Below are 20,801 nucleotides of genomic sequence, written 5' to 3'. Positions count from 1 at the left end.
ACCCCCAACCACACAGGCGTGATCCTCTGTCTGATCAGTCCAGAATTGCTGGGATCTGAAAGGTGCCAAATGGGTTTGTTAGAACTTGGCTTGATTGTAAAACATCAACTAACTGCTGAGTCAGCTTTCCATTCTGGCAAAACGCTTGACTTCCTGTCATGGAAGTGATCAAGCAGAATTGGGCAGGGGGATGGGTAATCTCTTGCCTCGGGCAGCAGACAGTTTGAGAAACCTGCTTCCTGCCGATCAGGATGAGGAAACCTGCCTTAGATTAGTTTAATCAAGCTCTCTTAATTGGAATTAAGAACCCCTTCGCACTCTTCAACCCCTTGGCCATGCTCACAATTGGGGCCATTGGTTGCCTAGTCCAGGTTTGCAAGTGTGAATGTAGAACTAGGGGTTCAGTAGCTTTTCCAGAGTAATGGATTCCAAACAAGATCCTCTCTTGTTTTTGTAGTTGGCATCTACGGACATGTTTTCTCCTGTTCCGTCCACATCCTTCTTTCTCTATGACCTTGACAGCTTTCCTGTGGCTTTTGTTTTCTATGAAACTGAAGGAACCATTGGCTTTCATTTCCTTTGAATATTTTTAAAATTTTATTTGTGTATGTGCAGTTTTCCAGAGGGAGTGCACAGAACAACCCTTGCATTCCTCCACCCCCACCCTGTCAGATCCCTTTTGGAAAGTCCCATGTGAGTTTCTTACATAAACAAAATCACAAATCTCTCGAGGGCTTGAAAGATGTTCCTGCAACACACGAGTGGCTAAAAATAGCGCTAGCAGAGTACGCGCGGTCTGGGCCACTTTGTGCCTCAGGGAGCTTGAGAGCAGCAGGAGAAAGGGAGCTGTGTGTTTCTCTCTCCTTGTTTTTTGGTGGCATTAATCTTGGAAGACGCAGCAGTTCTATGCACGTCTTGCCATAAGTGTCCGTGGGGAGATCGTTGGAACAAATGATCTCAAGCTATCTGGCTGGCAAAGGGGCAAATAGAGTTTTAAGCTACTGGATGTGAAAATATACCGTATTTCTTCGATTGTAAGATGCCATCAATTGTAAGACACACACTAATTTCAGTACCACCAACAGAAAAAAAGCTTTGATTCTAAGAAAAATAATAATCTTAGAATATCTTTTAGAATATCTTCCAACATCAAGTCCCTGCTGGCCACACCAGAGCCACTCTGAAGGATCCCGCACATGCCCCGCGTTTGGCCTGGGTCACTGTGCGTGGGTGTGAGCGGTGCGTGTGGGGCCGCGTCTGGGATGCTCCCTGCCAGCATGAGGCACCAGGCGCAGTGCGGGCGCCCACACCTTGAAGAGCTAGCTGGCACACACAGTGGGGAGAAGCGCGGCTTTGCTGTTAGCAGCCCAGCAAAGCTTCAAGCAGCACTTGGGGAGCAGCTTGAGAGGTTTGAGAGGGCCGGCCCGGTTGGTCCTGTAGCCTGCTTCGAGGCCCGGCCTGCTTTTGGGCAGGGAGGAAGGCGGGGCCCATGGAATCCCTCCACTCCTGGAATTCAGAGATTGAACCCTGGAAGTTGCTGCCTGTTTCAAACAAACAAACAAACAAACAACCCCCCCAAAAACAAACCGCCAGTGGAGGGAGAGATGCCCTTCCATGAGTGTGTGTCTGCTTAGGAACTGGAGATGAGTGGAAAGCTTAAGGAACCTGTAAAGGAATGTAGCTAAAGAGAATGAGGTACAGGTTGGGAAAAGTTTGGAAAGAATTTGGGACGCGCGCACACACCAGCAAAGGATCTAGAGCTGAGCAGGAAACTGCAGCTTGTACCTACAGACAAGAGTGGAAAAGCCACTCAGAAGGGGACGATTCTTCATTCTCTTGCTGTGATCGTTAGAAGCGATGAAGGGGGGGGGGGGGCGACGAGAAAACACCCGCCAGGCATCAAAAGACATCGATTCGTTAGTTGTGGTTTATTGCGGTGGCGGTGCTGATCTGTGGCAGACGGATGGTGCCGTCTGCAAAGCGCAGAAAAATTAGAAAAAAAACCTGCGATTCTAAGACATACCTGCGATTCTAAGATGCACCCCATTTTTAGAGATGTTTATGTGGGAAAAGAAGTGCGTCTTAGAATCGAAGAAATACAGTATATGCCAACCTTCCCCAACTGGTGTGTGTGTGTGTGTGTTGTCTATATGGTCTATTAACCCCATAGTGGCTGCGCAGGGGGACTGCGTTGTTTAAATGATGCAGCTGCCAACTCATAGCCACATCAGGATTCCCCCACCACCACCAAACTGCAGGTTTTTTCAAAGTGCCGATTTACTGCGACTTCTACCTTTGTTCCACGTTATCTGGGGGAAAGCGCAGGAATGCAGGGCAGGGGGTGGGCTCTTCCAGACGGATAGCTTTATCAGTTTAGCCTTGCAACAGCAATGCTGTGGGTTTTGTTCTGATGCCCTTCCAATCCAATGCGGTGTCATATAGACACCCCCTCTGGGTGAGCTCCAGATGTGCCAGACTACACCTCCCACCATCTCCAGCCATTCTGTCTGGGGGTGATGGAAGTGGTTATCTGAAGTTTGGAAGGGCTGCTTTGAGCTAATTCTTCTCAGGAATATTATCTGCCTTTGGAAGTGGAAGCTCTCGTTGTTTATTTCATTTCTATACCTCCCAATTGCCAAAGCTCTCTGAGCGGTTCACAAAAAAAGACACATGACAATACAAGATGATAAAAGCATGATATAAAATCTCTTAACATACAAAAATGTAAAGCAATTTGAACCGCTCAAACATTTACAATCAGATCCCAACGCTGACAGAAACAACTGACATAAATGCGCCATCATGTATGTGCTTGAGAGTAGAAGAGAGTCTTAACCTGGCACCGAAAAGATGACCGTTTGGGCACCAGGCAAGCCTCAGTGGGGAGAGCATTCATTCCATAATCGGGGGGCCACCACTGAGAAACCACTTATTTTATTTATTTATTACATTTTTTTACCGCCCCATAGCCGAAGCTCTCTCAGCGGTTTACAAAGGTTAAAAACAGTGAACATTAAAAACAAATATACAAAGTTTTAAAGACATCAAAAGCATAAAAACAACAATATCCATTTAAAACAACTATTCTGGGGTTAGTTACAAACTCTAGCCCATATTGTAAGCTCTGAGTGGCTGTGGCTCTCCACCAGCAAGAGAGAGGGCTTTTCTATGCTCTGTTAACTGATTTTCAATTGGAGACACCAAAGATTGAACCTGGGAGCTACTATATGCAAAGCTTTTGCTCTACCACTGAGTGATGGCCCCTTCCCCAAAGTGCATGAAGAGTGTGAGAGGAAGATTCCTGGAATGTTTACTATGTAGCTTCATCCTTGACTTCAGCTTGGGTGGTATCCTAAGGCTATGTCTTCTGCACCCATTGATAGATGGTGATGGAGAATGTGCTCAAGGCACTTCAAGATGGGGAGCAATCACCCTGACAATGTTCTTGGTAATAAAATGGATATCATTCCCCTTTCAGCCCCCTTACCTATTTCCCCTCCCCACTAAGAGTCAGCCAAGATTATGTGCCCATTGGGCATGCCCTGGGCTGTTTGGTTTTCCTCCTCTCTCAAATATTTTATTGTAGTTCTGCAAAGCCTGGGGTTTCACCATGTCTGCTGATACCTGAGATTTTCTTGGAAGTTGCACCGTACTGTGTTCAGTGGGGTGTACCCTCAGATACATGTGCCTTGGATAGCAGTCTAACGCTGTTACATTGCACACATTTCCTTAAGCATAGGTCCTAAGATGGGGCTACGTGGCACACTGATATATATATTTTTTGCAAGCTCAGTAATTTTTAGAAGTAGGGGAAATATCTATGGAAAATAAAGCTGACTGTAGTCGGAATGAATTTAACATGCATGAAATAGACTTCATTACCACCCACCCACTGTGAATTCCTACGTGGACTTATATAATTACTGATATGTTCTTTTCTCTTAAGACGATAGCCTGGCAAAACAGAAAGCAGAAGAGCTTTTGAATATCTCATAGAAATCACAGCCCCCCCCCCTTTGGGGGAGTGGGGAGAAAGAGTGTCTGTGTACTTGTACTGGAGGGAGATGGGGCCAGGCAGAGGTTTCTGCTTCATTTCTCAAACTGACTTTCCTCATGCTGATAATCCTCCAGGGTAAAATTGTTCCATGTGAAGTTTCATGATAGATGATGCTGTTTGTTTAAACATTGTCTGGGAGTTGGGGGGGGCGAGGGTTTCCCCCACTCTTCAGTGTAAACGGTGAATTAGGTCAATAAGTACGATGCAGTACTGCTCTCTACTGGCAAGGCTGTATGGTAGAGCTTATTAAGGAATGAATATAACCACTTCAACAGCCCAGTGAGGACTGACCATGCTCAGTAGCCACTTCTGTTGGAAACAGAAAATGGGGGATGAAGATAGGAGGAGGTGTAACTCTCCAAGCATATCTACTGGCCCTGTATAAATGGCGCAAATGTTCAAAAAATTATCTTATTTTGCATAATCTGTTCCAGTTTTGCTATACATGGAGAGGAGTTAAGGATAATACAGGCTCCAACCACTGGAAATCTCATCTGGCAACTCTTCTGGCTTCTAGGATTTCATTATTTATTGCCCACACAATTCTAGTCATGTATTTGCAGCCACAGGGGCTAGGAACTTAATTCTAACTGTGAAAACTGATATTTTCCAGGTTGGTGTGAGGAAGGCATCCCACAATGGGTTATCTCCCCCTATCGCCCAGAAAAAGCAGGGACTCGTGGGACTGAGTTTTAAGCCCTCTATCGGTCTGAAGCTCCCCCTAGCCCAGTTCACCCCTGCTTTTCACCCAGGACAGAGCTAATTCTCATCTCCTCCTATATCAAGCATATACTTACGTCTATTTCTAAGATTTCTTAAACTCCTTACCTCTTTGATCTCCCCCCACCCTCACAACCAGCCTTTATTTTCACCCTCTCTTTCCAAAAAGAAAAAAAGTTTCCTTTCTGCTTCTTTTTCTCTGCCGCTTGCCCATCATTCTCCCATGACCCCTCTGGCAAAGAGAAACATTTCAAGGCCTGAAAAGAAAAAGAGTCGTTAAGGAGCCATTGGCAGACAAAAGGATGATCTACCAGGAAGATCAGGGAGATAACCAGTTTGCTGCCAGATCACCAGCCCAGAGGCTACAGCCCCTCACTTTAAGGGCCTCAGCAGTATCATCTTATTTTTGCTAGAGCAAAAGACATAATAAACAATAAGGAATTACATCAGAGCACTTTATAAAGAGGACTGATCAAATTCTCTAAATCTTTTGCTTTCCTGGCTGATGTTACACAAGATGCTCTCAGTTTTTAGCCACCTCCATAGCAGCTACTAATGCGGCCAGACGTTCCATTTGGCTCAAGCGCTAGAATGTTGATCTTCCCTCAAGGGGAAAATCTTGTGACTGTACCCTTCATGGGTGCACATCTTTTTGGAGAAAAAGCCTTAAAAGATGTGCTCGTAGAAACTAAGGAAAAGAAAAAAGTTATGCCTTTATCCTCTCAGCGAGAAGAATGAAATAATAACAACAACAACAACAACCTCACTCGGTCTTAGATGTCCTTTTGCCCTTCCTGGATCACTAACCATTCTTCCTTTCGATCCAAAAAGCTACAGGTTCCCTAAACCAGCATGGTCCAGATCCAGCTTTCAGCCAAGAAGCACCACCTCCTCTAGCTCCTCTGCCAAACCCCCTTCTACTTTCCAGACCTCCAGGTCTGGAGGACAACAGTTCTGACACCAGGGAATCCATCATTGAAAGAGAGACTTCAGCATTTCCTTCCAGCATGGGAACATTCCATAGACAATTGCTGGCCACCAAGAATCACATCATGTCTACCACAATACAGCATCTACTTCAAATAGGAATGCAAGAACTGGTACCATCTAATGAAAAATACACAGGAATTTCTTCCATCTACTTTCTGGTTGTCAAAAATGGCAAAGGATGGAGACCGATACCAGACCTCAAACACCTGAACAGGTTTGTCAGATTCCAAAAATTCCGTCTGGGGATACTCCAAACCATCAAGGAGGCCCTTCACAAAACAGAATATTTGACATCAATAGACCTCACAGAAGCATATGTGCACATTCGCATCTCACCGCTTCACAGGAAATTCCTATGCTTCACCTAACAGAACTGGTACAAAGCACTTCCAAATGGCCTATTCTTGGCACTTTGCATCTTCACCAAGATCACAGTGTCATGAACAGCTCACCTCTGACTAAAAGGTGTGCATATTTATCCATATTTGGACAACCTTCTTATCTGGTCTGTTTCCAGTGAGAACGCCTCGCAGGATCTCCAGACAACTGTTAAATGCCTAGAAAGACATGACTTTGTCATAAGCAGAAAAGAAAAAGAAGAAGGGGGGGGGAAAGCCACCTCACACCCACCCAGGTTCTCCCTCATCTAGGAGCATTCATCAACACCTCCAAGGGCTTCATATTCCTCTCCCCAGAGATAATAGTCAAGCTTCAGGATGGTTCGAGAGCAATTCATCATCAAAGAATAACCAACTTAATGGATGCTGCACATCTTCTGGATTTGTTGATCTCATGGCTAGACATTCTCCTGTGGTACGCAGTGTACTCTCGCCCCCTTCAGTGGTTCCTATTACCCTTCCAAGTTCAAATAGCATTAGTGATCACCTCCCTGTACATCTTCACATCAGAGACTCCCTGACCTCCAAAATCTTCCATCGAGGATCACATTGATGACAGATGCTATCCTCGAAGGGTGAAGAGCCCACTGCAACTCCCTCCTGGCCCAAGGAATCGGGAATGCAGAGGGAAAATGCCACAGCATCAACTGGCTGGAGCTCATGGCAGTCCACCTGGGTCTAAAAGCATTCTCACACCAGCTGTGACATTCTCATATCCTAGTCAATACAGACAACAATTCAGACAACAATAACGCGAGCCCACATAATGCATCAAGCGGGTTCCAAATCCTGCTCCCTACACCTAGAGGCCTAGTGCATGCTATTATGGGCAGAACGGAACTTAACCTCCATATCAGTCCAGCACATCAAAGGGACTCTGAACCATACAGCAGACTATCTGAGTTGGAAATAAATAGACCTGGGGGAATAGAGCCTACATCCAACAGTCTTCCAGGAAATCATACGATGCTTTTGGCCCTCTCACACTGGACCCATTTGCATCCAGGCACAACCACAAACTGCCAAGATCTCTCCAGATTTCAGACTTATGGAGCCGAACTAGGTGTGCTATACATCAACTGGCCGAAAGGGGCTCTTCACATTCCCTCCAATCCCCTTCCAAGTGAGAGTTCTGCAGAACATCAGAAAGGAACAAGCAACTGTAGTCCTAGTAGCCTCCTTCTGGCTGTGACGCCCCTGGTTCTCCAAGATCCTAGCCCTAGCAGTGCAAGGTCCAATTATTCTGAGGACATCATATGCACCCTGCTGGCATCCCGCAAGGACTGCACCACCAAAATCTAACAACCTGGAAGTCCTGCAGATGGAGTGAAAGGGAGAAACTTAATCCATAGACAACAGGTGTCAAGGAACTCTTGGTTTCTCCAAGAAGGCCGCCAGATGGGTTTGAAACCGGGTACCCTGTGCAGACAAACGTCAGCCCTGTCATCAGTCCCTTCCAAGCCCGGTAGGCAGCCACTAAGTTCATACCCTCACATCAAATTTTTCTCTGCCGAACAGTAGTCAAGAGCCCTCCCATAGGACTCCTTCCCGGAAGCCTACAAGTTGTAGTTTCTGCACTGACTAAACCTCCCTTTGAAGAATTGGATCTATCCCGCTATTAATTCTGTCACACACACACACACACACACACACAAGTTCCTTTCCTTGTGACCGTCACATCTGCTTGCAGAATCTCAGAGTTATCTGCCATCTCAATCAGAAAAGCCTCATCACCTTCCATAGTGATTTTGTCGTCCTTTGAACAGACCTGAACTTTATCCCTAAGGTCAACATGCAATTCCATAGGTCACAGGAGCTTATTCTGCCATCTTTCTGCCCTAACTCTTCTCATCCACAGGAGAAGGCCTGGCACAACCTGGATGTTCATAGAGCCATTAAAGTTTAACTAAGAAGGACAGAGTCACTTTGAAAATCTGACTCACTGTCTGTTACCTTTCGCCCCGTTGCTATGGGCAAGGAGATTACCAGATCTACCCTGGCTAGATGGTTAAAAGCATGTACTTTTTCGGCCTATGAGGTTTCATGCCTCCCCAAGCCATTAGGAGTCACAGCTCACTCCGCTAGCCGCTGCCACCTTAAGTACTATCACCCCTCTGGCAGAAATCTGCAAGGTGGCCACCTGGACAAGTCTTAATTCCTTTATAGGACATTACAAAATAGAAGCATATGCCTCAGCGGATGCCTCCTTTGGCAGGAGAGTCCTCCAGCAAGGAGTAACAGTACAATAAACTTAGGCTCAGATTTTTCCTACCCAAAGAAGGGTTTTTAGCTTTAGCATGTCCCATTGTGGGATGCCTTCCTCACACCAACCTGGAGAACAGAACATTGGTACTTACCGAGAAGGTTCCTTCTGGGTTGGTGTGTGGAAGGCATAACACTACCGAGTCTATTTGTATAGGTAATCAGGCCACTTGTCTTTGCACATGGCTGGCCAGACCTTCTCCTAAGGATCCTCCAAGTTTGTATTCTCAGATTGATTTCTAGGTATCTGTTCCTCCGTGGTTCTTCCTTACCTATGATGATACAAAGAGATGTTTTCTTCTTCAATTTCTGAGCTTTAGCCACGGACGGAACTGGCTAGAAGGAGCTTCAGACCGATAGAGCGCTTAAAACTCAGTCACATAAGTCCCTGCTTTTCCTGGGCAATAGGTGGAGATACCGTATTTCTTCGATTGTAAGACACCATCGATTGTAAGACGCATACTAATTTCAGTACCACCAACAGAAAAAAAACCCTAAGACACACCTGCAATTCTAAGACGCACCCCATTTTTAAAGATGTTTATATGGGAAAAAAGTGCGTCTTAGAATCGAAGAAATAGGGTAACTCATTGTGGGATGCCTTCCGCACACCAACCCAGAAGGAACCTTCTCAGTAAGTACCAATGTTCCGCTCTCAAGAGGCTGGATGTTGTACCCAAGACCTATTTTTACACTTTTTCTGCACTCCATTGGAATGGTGGCGTGCACATAGCCTTGATTGCATTTCATTTTTTATTTCATTCATTTATTCCATATTATTTGTAACCCATATTCTGTAATGTAAACTACGTTCAAAACAGCAAACAGAATAAATAACAAAACAAAAAAGATTCATGAGCAGCAGAGATAACATGAAATAAACTAAAATAGCAGAAAAACGAAACATTAAAACATTGTTTGAATAAAAACACCTTAACTATCAAGCTGGAAAGGGGGAGGTCATCAAATCTTACCAGTATTCCATAACCGTGGTGTCATCATCACTGAAAAGGCCCTGTCCTTGGTACTTACAACCAAATTTTCTACAGTGACAAGACAGAAAATGTAACCTCTGAAGCCAATTGTAAGCCTTGTGGGGTTCATATGGGCAAAAGCTGCCCTTAAGCTAACCTGGTCCCAGGCTGTTGAGAGCTTCAAAAGTGGGCTTGGAAACAGACAGGCAACAAATGCAGTTGATGTAAAATTGGCATAAAGTGTTCAGATCATAGAGCACCAACTAACCTTTCTGGCAGGCACATTCCGCACCAGTTACGTTTACCAGACAGTCTTCAAGGGTGGCCCAACTTAGAGAACATCGTAGTAGTCCAGCCTGGATGTAACTAATACATGTGTGTCTGAAGCAAGATCTGATTTCTTCAGGTACAGCTGAAGTTGATAAAAACTGCTTCTAGGCACTGACATCACCTGGGGATAATGCAAGCTCTAGGAACATCCCCAGATTGTGTTCTTGGTCCTTTACAGGGGTTCAACCCTGTCCAAGACTGGTTGAATCAGATACCCAGTTGACTAGAGAATCCCTATGCATGGCTTAGTTCTGAGATCATTGTGGTAATGTGACTATTTAACTTTCTTTCTTGGTTGTTTTTCTTTCTGTAGGTATGGTGGCAAGGACCTTTAAGGCACTGCGTTTTGAGGTTCGTTGTCACCTATTCCTGAATGTGGATTCCATGATGCGAGAGTTGTATGAAGTAGCAAGACTGAGACAACACAAAAACTATGACTGCTTTGTTTGTGTGCTGGTCAGTCGAGGGGATCACCAGGGCATCTTCTGCACAGACCATATCATTCCAGGGTTCTCTCTGGAGAGGTTGAAGAGCTTTTTTATCGGTGATCGGTGTCCCGATCTTTTAGGAAAACCAAAACTCTTTTTTATCCAAAACTACATTGAGGCAAGCAATCACCAAGAAACCCCCAGTCTGGTTGAGGCAGATGGAGGCCTGTGTACTATCCCGCAAGTTGCAGACATTCTGTGGAGCCAAAGCAAAGTGGATGCATCGACCTTAGACAGATCACCAAACTCATCCTCCTACTATCTGACCACTCTAAGTGAGCTGTTGATGGATCCACACAAAAGGTAGATGGTTGTTTTTTGATATTGTTTCAATGCATTCTATTGATCAGGCTTGAGTGTATGCTGCAAATCTGCAGAATCATGGAAGTTTCTCAGGGATGTGTAATCCAGTTTTCTGAGAAGCTTACAATTCACTTACAACCAGAATAAATTACGCAAAATGGGATCACTTAGGCAAATTTTCTGGAGATGTTAAATTACACATGAAGCAGAATTCAGGTTTTCTTGGAACAGGATGGGTGTGGATTGGATGGAGAACGCTCATGTTCTGTTTTTAGTAAGAGGTACACACAACCTTGCTACTGGCTCTTGCAAAAGGAGACATGGGCGATGGTGTCATACCTTGGGTGCACACACACAGCTCTACAAGCAAGGGCTCCCTGTTCTCCTCTGTGAGCAGGGAATGTTCCTGATATGAAGCATAACAGAAAGCCTTATACATCAAGGGCATTCGATTATGTCCATGCAGAGACCCTGCCCTATTCCATGTATGGGGGCAGTGAAAGTATAGTTCTCTTTCCTACGTCTGGGCAAAGGAAAGCTTTCCCCATGAATGATTCAACTTTCCTGGCTCTCAGCAGATAAGGGTCACCTTGTTTTGTCCTGCAGAAAATATGAGGAGCAGCTCTAACTTGGGGGAGAGGAGCCCTGCAAAACAGACCACCTTGAGTCTTTCAAGCCACAGTCCCAAGTAATAATTACTTAGAAGTAAGCTCAGTTGAAATCAGTGGAGTTTACAGTTGAGTAAACATCATTTAGGATTGGACCTTTTGGGAGGAGAAGTGTTCAGAATTGTGTCTCACACAATCCACAGGTGGGCTTTAGCTGGCAAGCCAAGCTATATCTGATTGCAAAGCACAGAGCTGTTAGTCTGGAGCAACCTGGTGCCTTCCAGATGTTTTAGACCAGTGATCTTCAACTGGTCCAAACCCAAGACCCACCTCAGACTCCCAACCTACAACATGGGATCCAGTTTCACAGTTGCCCAACATAGCGGCAACAGCTTTGCTGCGACCCACCCAGACTGATCTTGTGACCCACTTTTCAGTCGCAACCCACCAGTTGAAGACCACTGTTTTAGACTACAACTCCCAGCACTCCTGAGCCTTAGCTGGCTGAGGCTGAAAAGAGTAGAGATTCAAAATATCTGTTGGGCACCAGGTTGGAGGAGTCTGTCTGGAGATTATTTGTAAGGTTTTGGTGGTTATGTTCTCTTCAGTCCTGAAAACTCTTTCTTTTCTCTCCCACCCCCACCTTCCACTTTTTTTTTCCTGACACAGGACGTTGCCTTTACTGGATATTCTTGTGGAGCTGAACCACAAAGTTTATGAGTGGAACAGAACCAACCCTGCAGAACCCCATTCACTCCTCTTGGAGCACACCCTGAGGAAAAAACTTTTCTTGTCTGGCACCTAAATAGACAACCTGAACTTGAGATTGGTGAGTTGTAGAAAGGCCTTCCTTTGAGAAGTATCCACTCCTTTTTCCTGAAGGGCCAAGCACGGCGGAACTGGCAATATTCAGACACATTTTCAGACAATATTCAGACACAAACCTTATGGACCTAATACTTATTTCTACAGCACAGTATCTAACCTCGCGTATTAGGGTTATAGATCTCACTGCTTAATTTATCTTTTTTTTTTTTTAAAGAAAAACAAAAACAAAACTCTTTCTTCTCAATGGCCTTTTACTTCAGAGCAATAAATTACTTTCTGCCCCTTCCAGGGCAGTTATGAGGCCTCATACCTTCCCAGGGAGGGGCAGGTGGATGCATTAAATACCACTGATCTGTCTCAAGCACAAAGACAGAGCAAAAAGTAATGGAGCAACAGCAGAGAAGCCAGGGGATCTGGCTGGCTGGACTGAGCCACACACGGAACAAGGAAGGCGCACTGCTTGGGTTAGGAAGGCATCTGGTTGGAAATGCCGTGGGGAAAAGGGGCTTAGGAAAACAGGAGCACCTCTGAGCCTTGACAACCCATACACTTATCTTTGGAATCTTGCTGTTCATAGGTTTGGACAGTCTAGACCAGCCATTCCCAACCTGTAGTCCGTGTTAGCTAGGAATGCTAGGAGTTGCAGTCCCACACATTGGAGAGCACCTGGACGGGGAAAGCTGATCTAGAACATACAAATTGGGGAATTGTCTATGTATCATTCCCAGCCAGCCACTGAGATTTGGCATCTTTCTTGGGCATAATCCAAGTTCACTCCTTCATCATCATTGTCCCATTCCAGATTTACTGCGGGCAAATCTCAGATTGATGGCTTCAGTGGATAGCTTTGCCTCTTCCGTCCCTGGACACGAATTGTAGGACAGAATACATGGAGAGGTAGTACTCCCAAATATCCTACCTATCCAGAACGTCAGAGGAGCACAATATAGCTTTATGACAAGTACAGCCAACAGACCTTATATCCACCTTATGTAGCAGAGGTGTAGCGTTAGGATGCCACTCTTCTCACAGGGGCCTCATCGCTTTGAGTTCACGACAGATGAAGTAAGCTCTCTTTTGACTCAGGTACTGTAACAAGGAATAGGGAAGATGTTACTTGGGGAAAGATTGATCTACTATCAGTTTATGGAGTGCAGGAGACAAGTCTTTGTATCACGTTGAATCATAATTTACTGTTTGCTTGTGATTGTTATTGAACTATAAAGAACTCAGTAATGTTAAGCTTTACACACCGCAGAGGACAAATATTAGTTGTGATATTTATTTATACTAGTCATTTTGTTCAAAGTACAATATATTTCACTTACCTAGGTAATGTTGCATGTGTATTTTTTAAAAGAAGCTTTTCAGTCATTTCTATGCGGTGTATAAAAGGGAAAATGTTTCCCTTTTCCTTCCAGCTCAAACAAAACGCAAGCATCTCAGTCCTACCAATCTATTTACACACTGACATTTGTTTGTGAAGGATTCTTCTATATCTTGAATGAGATTTTGGAGGGCCTAGTTCTTCTAAAACAATTTCTTGAATGCCTGTCACAACAATTCAGTACTTCAGTTTTATTTAATATTTATACCTGCTTTTCGGTAAAGTTAATAACGAAAGGCTGTAGTATAGGAGTTTTTCAAAGTAATTCAAGTATTGTTCATACCTTGCTATCTTTTTTATTATTTTAAGGACTGTAAAATTAAACAGTTACAGTGTATTTAAATAACCAGTGCAGTGGTTTCAGTTTTGTTCTGTAAAATACAAGTCCTCAGAAAATTACATAGACTTCTCCAATCTCAGAAGCAGGCCATCATGGTCGTTTTTGAGCCACCTGGGTGAGGGGAGGGGGGTCAAAACTCCAAATCCCCCTTCCGAGGAGGGATTCCCCCAGTATCCAGTGGCCCCCTCAGACAATGTCTAGGGGTCATAGGATTGCTCCTTTAATATTGCAGATGTGGGGTAGGTGAGTTACTTAATTACTTCCCATGGATGATGACTCTGTGAACTGACTCCATTTAAAAGCAATGCATTTAAGGTAATATGAAAACTGAGGCAGCTTTTTAGGATGGCTCCTACACACATTTGTAAATTAAGTGATGGGTTAACTTGTGTCACGTGAAAGACTTCTTATCACACCCTGGAATTTGAGATGTAAAAAAATGTTATATCGTTTTTCTGATTGTTATCTGTAAGATTTCAAAACAGTAGAAGAACCAGTCCATTGTTTGAAATATGAGTATATCAATGTTGGAAGAGTTTATTAATTATATTTTGAGAATAAAATTAATTTTGAGAATAAAATAAATACATCAGCGTTGATCCATATTTCCCCGATGGAAGACTTACTCTCATTATATGGCAGTGAAAACATACATCTAAAAAAAATGAGGCTCATCGGACATTCTTTTGGGTAGCAGCAAGGATAGAAATAGCGAGGAGTTGGAAAAGCACTCATGGTCCATCTATTTAGCAATGTAGACTCTGATTATGGTCAATAGCTTTAATGGAAAAGTTAACCTATATGCACCAGTTGCTGGGGATCATGGGTAGGAGGGTGGTGTTGCGCTGTGTCCTGCTTTGTTGGTCCCTGGCCCACAGCTGGTCGGCCACTGTGAGAACAGAGTGCTGGACGAGATGGACTCTCAGTCTGATCCAGCATGGCTCTTCTTATGTTCTTAACCCACACATAAAGGGCACACAGAAATATGCAAGAAGCGGATAACTTCATCCTTCTGAAATCTCTTCATTGGCTTCCAATTCACTTCAGAATCCAATATAAACTTCTCCTGTTGACCTACAAAGCTTTTCACTGTCTAGCTCTTTCCTATCTCTCCTCTCTCATCTCACACTATTGCCCCGCTCGTGCTCTTCGCTCCTCTGATGCCATGTTTCTCGCTTGCCCAAGGGTCTCTACTTCCCTTGCTCGGCTTCGTCCATTTTCTTCTGCTGCCCCTTACGCCTGGAACGCTCTTCCAGAACATTTGCGAACTACAAGTTCAATCGCAGTTTTTAAAGCTCAGCTAAAAACTTTTCTTTTTCCTAAAGCTTTTAAAACTTGATTTTGTTCTGACTTTATACTGTTAGTTTTACCCTACCCAGTGCCTGTTTACCCTACCCTGTGCCTGTTTGCATTCTCTTCCCCTCCTTATTGTTTTATTATGGTTTTATTAGAATGTAAGCCTATGCGGCAGGGTCTTGCTATTTACTGTTTTACTCTGTACAGCACCATGTACATTGATGGTGCTATATAAATAAATAATAATAATAATCCTGACTTGGTGGGATTTTATAAGCTTTATGATGTGGCATAAAGAGGTAAATCAGCCCCCACAATCACGTGGTCTTTTATGGCTAGGTTTATTGGACTCAAGGTGTGTTCATATAGCAACCTAACTGGGTTCTTCAGTTTTTTGGAGGGGAGAGTGATAAATATTTATCTTGAAACTCCTTTGAACCCATCTTTTTCAGAGAGAAAAATATATACCATTGGCTATCAAAGTTAAAGAACTATGGCAACAGGAAAACATTACAATTATTCCATTAGTCACATCAGTCACTGGCATCACATTGAAAAACTTCACAGAAAACCTTCAGAAACTGGGCCTACCAAAATAAAACCACACCAACATCCAGAAAGGAGTCATACTTAAAACATGTTCAATAGTCAGGAAATTCTTGAATCAGTAAAAGACAACATGACTTGGCGAAGCCCGTCACGTCCATCTAGAAAAAACACCAAGAACAAGAAAAAAGAGATAATAATATAAAGCCGTTAACTGTAAGATGTCATCTGGATACTTTTTTTATTTATTTCTACCTTTATAATTTGTAAAGATAAAAATAATGGATATTCTGTTACACAGCTATGTTTTGCAATCCTTCACCAGCCATGCAACTTGGTAACACTGCAAAGCTGCAGGGCTGCCTGGGAGCGAGGGGCAAGAGGGGCAATTTGCCCCAGGCCCCCACAAGGCAAGCCCCACACACACATCAGGGCCTGTGCTTACCATCAGCCCCTGTACTTTGCCCTGCCACATTGTTCACCAGACTTCTTGGTATTTTGTTTGAAGTTTTCATTAAAAAAGGAAATGGTATATTAGTGTATAACATAACTCAGACTCTCAGCATGCAGTTGTGACATCATGGAACCTCTCCCCAGCCATGATAAATTAAATATATTACATAGTTGTGCATGAAACAAAATAGCTGCTAATTTGAGGCTGTAAAATGTACCCTTTGCAGGGGCTGGAAGGGAGGAGCCTGTATATTTTAAGGGAGTCTCTAAACCCATCATGGTAAGGTAACATCTTGCTTTATGCCAGGACATCAATATAAGATTGGTCAGGCGGGCCAAGTAGTCCTGGTTGCAGAGTTTTTCATAAGGAGGAAAGGAACAGGGAAGGCTTTCAGGAGGGATTCTGTGACAGAGTAGGCGGCCTGTTCTAGTCACATAAAGAACTCTGGGGGCAAAGAGCTTCCTGCTTCTGCTCAATTACATGGGCAGCCACTTGGTTCGAATGGAATACTTCCAATCTCTGCCTGTTGAGTTTGAACTTTCATTCAAATCAATAAAGCAGCACTATCTAATGGTGGAATTAAAGCACAACGCCACCAATACACGGAGCCAATCTGCCAGATTTCTTAAAGCTGATAATCTCTGTCTTTTCTGACAGTGAGATAAAGGGGGGAAGCACAGGAGACATCCTGCTTGCTGATGACATCATGAAATCAACCTAGAAACTTCAGTGAGTGGCCAGTCACAAGTGTGCTATAAATCGCTCATGTTGACAAGTCCAGAGTTCAAGGAACAAGTGAGTGAGTGGACTCTGCCTAAGATTTCCAGGCAAGGTATCACTGGGGAATATTTTTTTGTGGCAATTACCACAGGGAAAGGCATAGGCATGGTGTGAGACTAGGCAGGCCTTAAGAAAGGAGTGAACAGTGGGGAAGGCCAGCAGCAGGACACAACCAGAAGACCTGTGACCAGGGCCGACGCTACCATTAGGCGAACTAGGCAGCTGCCTAGGGTGAAAACCTCAAGCACTGCTCCATACGGTCTGACAGTGTGGATCGTCTCTGGGCTCCGCTGCCCCAAAGCAGGGAAAAGCCTGACTGGGAGAGAAACAAAAGGTAGTTGCTGACGTGGGCATTGGAGAAAGACACCTGAGGGCAGGGGACACAAAGGGGCAACGCACCGAGCACGGCAGGAGCCATGCATGCACGTCACACTCCACCTGGCTGCACACGATAGACCCACACCGCCCACCCCTCCGCGCAACCCTGGGAGCCCCAGCAGGGGACCTGCCGGGCACCCACAGACCCCTTCTGCCTGCCCTCTGCCCGGCTGCGAGGCACCCCCAGGCATTGGGAGTTGGTCCTCCTTGACGCCCTCTCCAAATGCAGGGAGGATGTATTTGGTACCACATGACATTCTGATTAACAAACTAGCTAAAAGTGGGCTAGATGGAACAACTATCAGGTGGATCCACAGTTGGCTACAGAATCGGACTCAAAGAGTACTTATCAATGGAACCTTCTCAAACTGGGGAGAGGCAACGAGTGGGGTGCCGCAGGGCTCAGTCCTGGGCCCAGTGCTCTTCAACATTTTTATTAATGATTTGGACGAGGAGGTGCAGGGAACGCTGATCAAATTTGCAGATGACACAAAATTGGGTGGGATAGCTAATACCCTGGAAGACAGAAACAAACTTCAAAGTGATCTTGATAGGCTGGAGTGCTGGGCTGAAAACAACAGAATGAAATTTAATAGGGATAAATGCCAAGTTCTACATTTAGGGAATAGAAACCAATTGCACAGTTACAAGATGGGGGACACTTGGCTCAGCAATACTACAAACGAGAAAGATCTTGGAATTGTTGTAGATCACAAGCTGAATATGAGCCAACAGTGCGATATGGCTGCAAGAAAGGCAAATGCTATTTTGGGCTGCATTAATAGAAGTATAGCTTCCAAATCACGTGAGGTACTGGTTCCTCTCTATTCGGCCCTGGTTAGGCCTCATCTAGAGTATTGCGTCCAGTTCTGGGCTCCACAATTCAAGAAGGATACAGACAAGCTGGAGCGTGTTCAGAAGAGGGCAACCAGGATGATCAGAGGTCTAGAAACAAAGCCCTATGAAGAGAGACTGAAAGAACTGGGCATGTTTAGCCTGGAGAAGAGAAGATTGAGGGGAGACATGATAGCACTCTTCAAATACTTAAAAGGTTGTCACACAGAGGAGGGCCAGGATCTCTTCTCGATCCTCCCAGAGTGCAGGACACGGAATAACGGGCTCAAGTTAAAGGAAGCCAGATTCCGGCTGGACATCAGGAAAAACTTCCTGACTGTTAGAGCAGTGCGACAATGGAATCAGCTACCTAGGGAGGTTGTGGGCTCTCCCACACTAGAGGCATTCAAGAGGCAGCTGGACAACCATCTGTCAGGGATGCTTTAGGGTGGATTCCTGCATTGAGCAGGGGGTTGGACTCGATGGCCTTGTAGGCCCCTTCCAACTCTGCTATTCTATGATTCTATGATTCCTTCGCCTTCTGGAGCGGGCGCTTCCTTTGGCCCCTCGACGCCTCCCTGCACGACTCTCACCTCACCCCACCGACTCTGTTCAGCACAAAGGGTTAATGGTTCCCTCTGAAGCCCCCCCCTTGCTCATTTTGTTGCACCCAGCAGCCTTGCCTGGAGCCTTCCTTCCTTCCTACATAGCTGAACATGAGGATTTGTTTCAAAAACGGGCATAGCTGCAGCGCGCACTGAGAATGCTCGATTGGATCTTACACTAGAGCAAGGGACACACTTTTTTCCTACGGAAGCCAATGCAAAAACGGGCCAAAGCTGGTGGTGCCTCTGCCTAGGGCGCAAAATAGTCTGGCACCGGCCCTGCCTGTGACACCCCGGAAGCAGAAAGAAGCTCTGCCAGAAGGGGTTTGGAATTTGGAGGAGGCATTCAGGAAAAGAACAACCTCAATCCATATTCCCTTATCCCCATGTAAGAAAAAATGGGCCACATCTTTCATTTTGCTTGGTCCTAGACCTAGGGCAAGGAGGAGCTGCGGGTGAGAATTCTCAGACATAATCCATGCATACAAGAATTCTTGCATGTGCCACCCCACCCCCACACCAGCACCAGACTCCAAAAACCCTGTGTGTAGCCCTGCAAAGCTGATAGGCCGGGCGGGGGAGGGGGGAGGATAGATGGAGGATAGATGGATGGGGTCACCAAAAGCACTTCTAGCCCAGCCTGGGGGTGAGGCGGGGCATTGTTACAAGTTTTAACTTGTGTTTAGTAGAGTTGAATATTGCATGTTTGTGGTGGACACTGCATATTTTGCATGAGTTTTTATTTTAAGTTTTTATTGGTAGATTCTTTGATTCAGTTAATCAAAGGATTATTGCATTTATTGTAAACTGCTGACCTACTTTAGTTTATGTACAGCACTTTGTAATAAAGCGCTCTATACATTTATTGTTGTTGTTGTTGTTGTTGTTATTAAGTTTGCACTGGGAGCCTTAGACACCGTACTTCGGGCCTGTTTCAGTAGTTTGCGAATCGAAGTGCTCCCCTCCGCGTTTTTTAAAATAAAAAAAAATTACGAAATATTTTTCATAATCTCTCTGCTTTGGCAGGAAAGAACTTCTCGCCTCGCTTTACAGCTATTGTTTAAGCCCCACTGTGCGGAAACTCTTGGCTGTAAGATTTTACAACGCTTCTTATTTGCATTTGTTTCTTGTTTTGCGAATGATCCAACCAGCAGGCCTCGCAGCTTCTGTGCGCGACTTGGGCGGAAATCACTCTTTCCCTCAACCCCCCCCCCCTTTAGTCTTTTTGTGTATAGTCGGTGGAGCTTTCTCGAACAACGTGACGGCTTACGAAGAAGAACTGGGCGGGTTTTGCGGGCTTGCAAACCAGGAAATTCAAAAAAATTCCGGGATCGAGCAGCTCGCGTCTTCTATCCTCTGTTTGCCTCGGTGGCGATCACATTCGCCGTGCACCGGCTGAAATTAACCAGGCTTTCTCTAACGCACTTTGCCCGAGCATTTCAATATTGCAGTCCATTTCTTTCGAATGGGGAGAAAACGCCGAGAAAGTTAGGTATGTATTAATCCTTCCTCCCACCCCCCGTCCATCCCCACATTTGGACTTTATTCGATGTGATGTGAACGAGTCGTCTAGAAACTCGTATTGAGAGAGGATCACGCCAGTGTGATTGCCTTGGCCCAAAAAAGAAAAAGAAGAAGAAAAAAGTTCCTCTCCAGTATGTTTTCTTATCTAAACAGCCCCCGGCCGCCCCTAGTCGCTCCCCGACCCCACCGGAGTTAGTGAGAAACCAAAGATCGCTGTTTGCAGCAGCTACAGGAATGTTTCAAAAGTTCTCAACTCAGGCTGAAAAAGTCAAGAGTCATGTACAAGACCAGAATTAATATGCACGGGGGAAATGGAAAGGGAAAGAAAGTTATGAAATGGCAACAGCGCCCGTTAACAGAATGGGAGTGGAGCCTTAAAAAGGCTCTGGGTGATAAGCAGCCCTTCCTTGTCTGGTACAATAAAGGCGTATCCCGAAATTATTCCACATCTGCCTTGGCCCTATGGAACTGATCAGTTCTCGGGGCCTGCATTTATTTCAAGGACTGTCATTGGTAAGAAGAACCTTAGTTAATTGCATTTTTATTTTTTGGTGATCATCATACGTTTTAATTTTATCAAGCACTTTTAAATTGGTCTGAATCTGAATAAGGTATTCGTTTTGAAGCAGGCAGCAACTCTTTTTGTAGTTTTGGAAGTGATGGACACTTGTGTCACACAGCCCTACAGACACCATCTCA

The 20,801-nt window shown here is 44.8% G+C and overlaps 1 protein-coding gene across 5 annotated transcripts in view; it reads left to right on the top strand.

Annotated features, from left to right (window-relative positions):
* Positions 1–20,801, top strand: part of CFLAR (CASP8 and FADD like apoptosis regulator) — a 55,645-nt gene that overhangs the window by 27,286 nt on the left and 7,558 nt on the right. For 3 of the 5 annotated variants that reach the window (XM_063116187.1, XM_063116182.1, XM_063116184.1), the window contains exons 9-10: positions 10,045–10,522; positions 11,800–12,163. In XM_063116187.1, coding sequence (XP_062972257.1) covers positions 10,045–10,522; positions 11,800–11,935 — 614 coding nt within the window. In that variant the 3' untranslated portion in view covers positions 11,936–12,163. Of the gene's footprint in view, positions 1–10,044; positions 10,523–11,799; positions 12,164–15,433; positions 15,496–20,801 lie in introns of those variants that run through there. The other 2 variants (XM_063116186.1, XM_063116185.1) reach the window with 2 other exon arrangements.

This window comes from Elgaria multicarinata, chromosome 2 (assembly GCF_023053635.1).
Source record: "Elgaria multicarinata webbii isolate HBS135686 ecotype San Diego chromosome 2, rElgMul1.1.pri, whole genome shotgun sequence".
NCBI lineage: Eukaryota > Metazoa > Chordata > Lepidosauria > Squamata > Anguidae > Elgaria > Elgaria multicarinata.
Note: the sequence above shows the minus strand (reverse complement) of the source record. Positions and strands in the feature narration are given on the sequence as shown.